Consider the following 4326-nt stretch of genomic DNA (forward strand, 5'->3'; position numbering starts at 1 on the left):
GATGGAGACGGGCTGAGGGGGGAGGAGGAGGCGCCTCCCACAACTCGGGGGGGCAGGGGGGTGTCTGCGTCCCTCCTGCTCTCCCTCCGGGCCGGCCGCAGGGACGTGCATCCCCTGACTTGTTTTCCCCTGGCGTTCTCTCTTCACTGGAGGTAGGGCTTGTTTTTACTGAGTTTGTCCGTCTTTGAAATATATAGGCTGGTTTAAGCTGAAAGAAGGCTCTGCAGTGAATTCGGGCAGTTCAGGAGCTGCTCAACAAGCCGGAGCGGGGCAGAGGGGTGGAGGTGGTCCTGGCACCATCCCTGCCAAGCACTGTGGGACCCAGCCTGTGCCAGTCCCGGCAGGTCATGGTGAGATCCCCCATCGGCAGCAAGTCTGGGTGTGCTTGAACTGCTGTGAGAGATAGTTAACCTCTGGGAACAGTAACTCCATCAACCCCACCACCACGGGCCAGCTGAATATGGGTCAAAGCCCTCAGTTACATGGCTCGATCTTCTTTTGCAGAACTGATTTTAGCTAATGAGGCTCGAGCCTGTGTGAAATACCAGCCTTCACACACGTTTAACCCCATGGGTTTCCAGTGGCACCATCAGCTAGAAGCACCTCCGGGTGCAGGTACACCTTGCAAACGGTGAGCCTTGGAGTCCAGGCTGTCTCCAGGCATGTGACTGGAGAAGTCACAGTGATCCTGGCTTGTCACCTTTTTGCATCACTTGCATTTTGAATATTTAAGCCACAAACCTTAATGCAACGTTTATGCCACAGTTTGTTTCTTTTGTAAAAGTAAGGGTCAGGAAAACAGACAGGAAAGCACTAATCCCTACACAAATCTTTGCCTTTTGCATCTTTTCTCTGTTGAATGCAGGACAATGCTCAGTGAGCTGCTCTGTGGTGTTGCCCTGAGTAACTACAGCAAAATTAACCACCTCTGCCTGCAGATGCACTGTAGCACTCGGGTCAGATTGTGCTTGAGTCAGGCAGGTTTTGGATACAGATCTCTCCGTTATTTTTCTATTTTCTTTTTTTCAAGTTTGCAAACTGTGTCCTCAGTCAGCAGTAACCACAGAGAGTATTTCCACATGGAAAGTACAGGCAAGTTTCTTTACTGCTGTGCAGGCACTGGAAGGCTCAATTTCGGCTGTAACAGGGAAAGGGCTGTTCTGTTCCACCCTTGCTGACCGTCTAGGTCTGAATGCTTTAAAAGGCCAGCTTATTCCTCAAGTCCTGGTGTAACCCCATGTATGGCATTTGCCCCAAGGCAGTGAAATTCCAGCAACTTGATACTTCAGGCTGTGACCTTTGAAGGGTTAACGGAGGCCCAGCTGCAACCTCCCGAGCTCGCCTTGATGCTCAGTTAAAGCCAGGATAGCTGCGCTTGTAATATGGCTGAATTGGGTCCTTTGGGCTCTGCCAGACTGCCGGGACATGAGTATCATCCCCTCGGATTGTCATGGCCTTAGAGATGGATCCCTTCGCCTTCCTGAGCCGTGATAACCAGCTCCCCTGGTGAGCCTGCTGACTTTCCTGAGCTTGCTGAGATTTGGAGCCGATTCTGCACGAGAGGGGAAGACAGAGGAGTGAGGGCTGGAAAGCCTCCCCTTGCACGGCCGCCGGTGTCTGTCCGGCGGTGCTGGTGGGAAGGGCTGGAGCGGGAAGGAATGCGGCTGCGTCTTGGCGGAGGAGCACGAGCGGGAGTTTCTGGCTGAGAGGGAGCGACTGGAAAGCAGGTTTGCACAGGGCAGGCGATCTCCTCCAGTCCCTGCCTGTCTTCCCATCCTCCCCCCTGCCCAAAGCCTCTCTCGCCAGCTCTCCTGGCCGGGAGGTGGCCCGGCAGCAGGCAGCTGCTGCAGCCAGCTGGATCTCACAGGTGGGGGTCATGGGCAGCGGTGCCCTTCGCTGTGCCAGGCCTGCCAAATGGCAGTGGCAGCCCCTGAGATGGGGAGGCATTCACTGTGTCTCCATCGAGAAACCCTCCTCTGGCTAAATGGCACCTGGAAGCAGCTTCGCCCGGTGGAATGAGCCCTGGGGTTCAAGGCAGGAGTGAAAATTCTTCACCTGGTCCCTCTGGGCACCAGCTCTTCCACTGGCTTCAAACAGCTTGGCAAAGCACCTGCAAAGTGACTGTCCCTGATGGGACCTGCCCAGGGCTCTGCAGCCAGGGGCGACCCTGCTGCAGGAGCTGGCCCTGCAGCTGCATCTGGAGCACAGCGCATCCAGCAAGGGGCTGTTCGCAGGGGCATGCCACAGCTTAACCAGAGCCCTTGCAACATGGATATTTTTAGCCCGTGCAAATGGCGATGTTTATTTTTGTACTGTTGTGCCTTTTCGCCTTTCTCAGGGATTTTATTGCTCATGAAAGCAAGGGCCTTAAAGCCATGCGAGTGTCTTGTGCTGGCTGCTGCAGTGACCCTGTCTGCCTCCATCGCTCCACCTCCATCTGCCCATGCATTACCCGTCCGATATCCCCCGTTTACAGTGAGGTGACAGGCTGTGACTGGCAGAAGCACCTCCGCTTACCTTGGCCCCATCCCTGGGGCTGGGATGCCTGTGTTACAACTTGAACGCATGCATGAGGTTGGCGGCGTGTGTGCGATCCCCCTCATTGGGATGGGACGGAACAGAGGAACATTGCAAGCTTGTTTATTGTCAGTGTTTCAAATCAGTATTTTTTATTACAGAGACTCACTGTGGCAGGAATTTAATAATATAAGGCACAGGGAACATTCAGAGGTAAAAAAAGAGTTCTCAGCCTGTGAGACTTAACCATCCCTTCGCTCCTGTCAGGACCCTCTCTATAAAGCAAAATCCAAATATTTTCTCCCTTCCCTCCCGCCCATCCCTCAAACCCCAAAATCCACAACAGGAAAAAAATATTACAGCCTTTCCCTTGAGCGTGTGGCAAGCACGCCTCTTTCTGAGCAGAAGTGTCCCTTCCAAGCCTGACACAGCTTCCCTGGGAGAGCAGGGCTGGAATTTAAGCACGACCAAAGCAGAGATGGGAAGTGCTGAAGGGCGTCGTGATTTGTGGAGAGCCAAGAGCTTTATCTCAGCTACAGCAGAATCGCAACAGCAAGGTCAGCCACGCGCACCCTGGGGGAACAGGCGGCCGCCCCCAATCTCCCTTTGCAGCACAGAAAACACAACAGCAGTACGGTCATTGAGTAATGGTAAAGCATGTAGCACTTTCAAACCTTTATTTTTCGAGGGGATTTTACAGGATGGGATGCATTTCATTTTATTTGTTTTAAATTTTGTGCGCTTTCCTATTCGTTCGTTTGATTAGCCCTTTTTTTTGTGCCCAATGATTATTAAATTCAAGCCCTGGGAATGAAAAAAAAAAAAAAAAAGGAAAACGAAATCCTGCCACTCTATGTCTTTCTCACCCCTCTCCATCCCCCCTACCATGAGCTGGGTGACCACAATGTCACCCACAGCTGCTCTGCTCGAAAAGCCCAATCTTCCTACATCCTCTGGCGCTGCCTTCCCTTGCTGTAACTGGGGGCGGTGAATAAGCTGAGAGGTCTTCGTGTCTACGCTGACGTGTCCAAGAACGTGCTGTTAGTAAGAAGTTAGGAGAAGTCGATCCGAGAGCGGATACCGAGACAGAGCAGATATTTAGGACAGGAACAGGGTCAGTCAGTGGTAAAGACGTGTCAGAGAGAGAAAGGGCTGGTAAGAGCGCGTGGAAACAGCCGAGTGAGTAATCTAGTGGTAATAGATTAGGCTATGAATGAGGACTGTTATTTCTCTTAGCACCGTTACTACATATATTTAGATCTATATTAGCACCTTGTTCCCAGGGAAAAACAAAACAAAACAAAAGCGGTTTAAAAACCGAAGGAAGTGGGAAGGTTAAAACAAGACAAAGTTGGCGGCAGAGAAGGAAGCTGGGGGTTTAGATCACAAGATCCTTGTCTATGTCCTCTGTGGAAGGAAAAGAGAGAGACAAGGTTAGGAGGCGGATGCTGCCAGGGTCCCACTGCTCCTGCAATCCCCCCTCCCTGCTCTCCCCTGCTTTTCTCTCCCCAGGACCAGCTGTAATGCATTGCTTCATCCCGAGTGGGGGCTTTGGGGGTGCTTTTCGGTGTCCCCTCCGCCCCCATTCCTTCCCTACTCAATACTTACGCTCCTTAATGCCGAAGCAGCTGGCCCACTCCTCCAGGGCGATGTACTTGTCGTTGTCCAGGTCGCAAGCCTCGAAGAAGCGGGTGGTGCAGTGCTCCATGGGGATGAGGGGGGCACGGAGGGGGGCCAGCTCGGTGTGGGCCAGGTACCTGTCGAGGTGACCGCACGGTCAACGCGCCGCCCGCCACCGCCAGCCGGCCT

The 4326-nt window shown here is 53.1% G+C and overlaps 1 protein-coding gene across 1 annotated transcript in view; it reads right to left on the reverse strand.

Annotated features, from left to right (window-relative positions):
* Positions 1–3373: 3373 nt before the first annotated feature.
* Positions 3374–4326, reverse strand: part of SPARC (secreted protein, acidic, cysteine-rich (osteonectin)) — a 3831-nt gene continuing 2878 nt past the window's right edge. Inside the window, 2 exon segments of the mRNA XM_009575782.1 lie at positions 3374–3924; positions 4126–4274. Of these exon segments, the coding sequence (XP_009574077.1) occupies positions 3896–3924; positions 4126–4274 (178 nt within the window). The 3' untranslated portion in view covers positions 3374–3895.

This window comes from Fulmarus glacialis, unplaced genomic scaffold, assembly GCF_000690835.1.
Source record: "Fulmarus glacialis isolate BGI_N327 unplaced genomic scaffold, ASM69083v1 scaffold25624, whole genome shotgun sequence".
In the NCBI taxonomy this organism is placed as follows: domain Eukaryota; kingdom Metazoa; phylum Chordata; class Aves; order Procellariiformes; family Procellariidae; genus Fulmarus; species Fulmarus glacialis.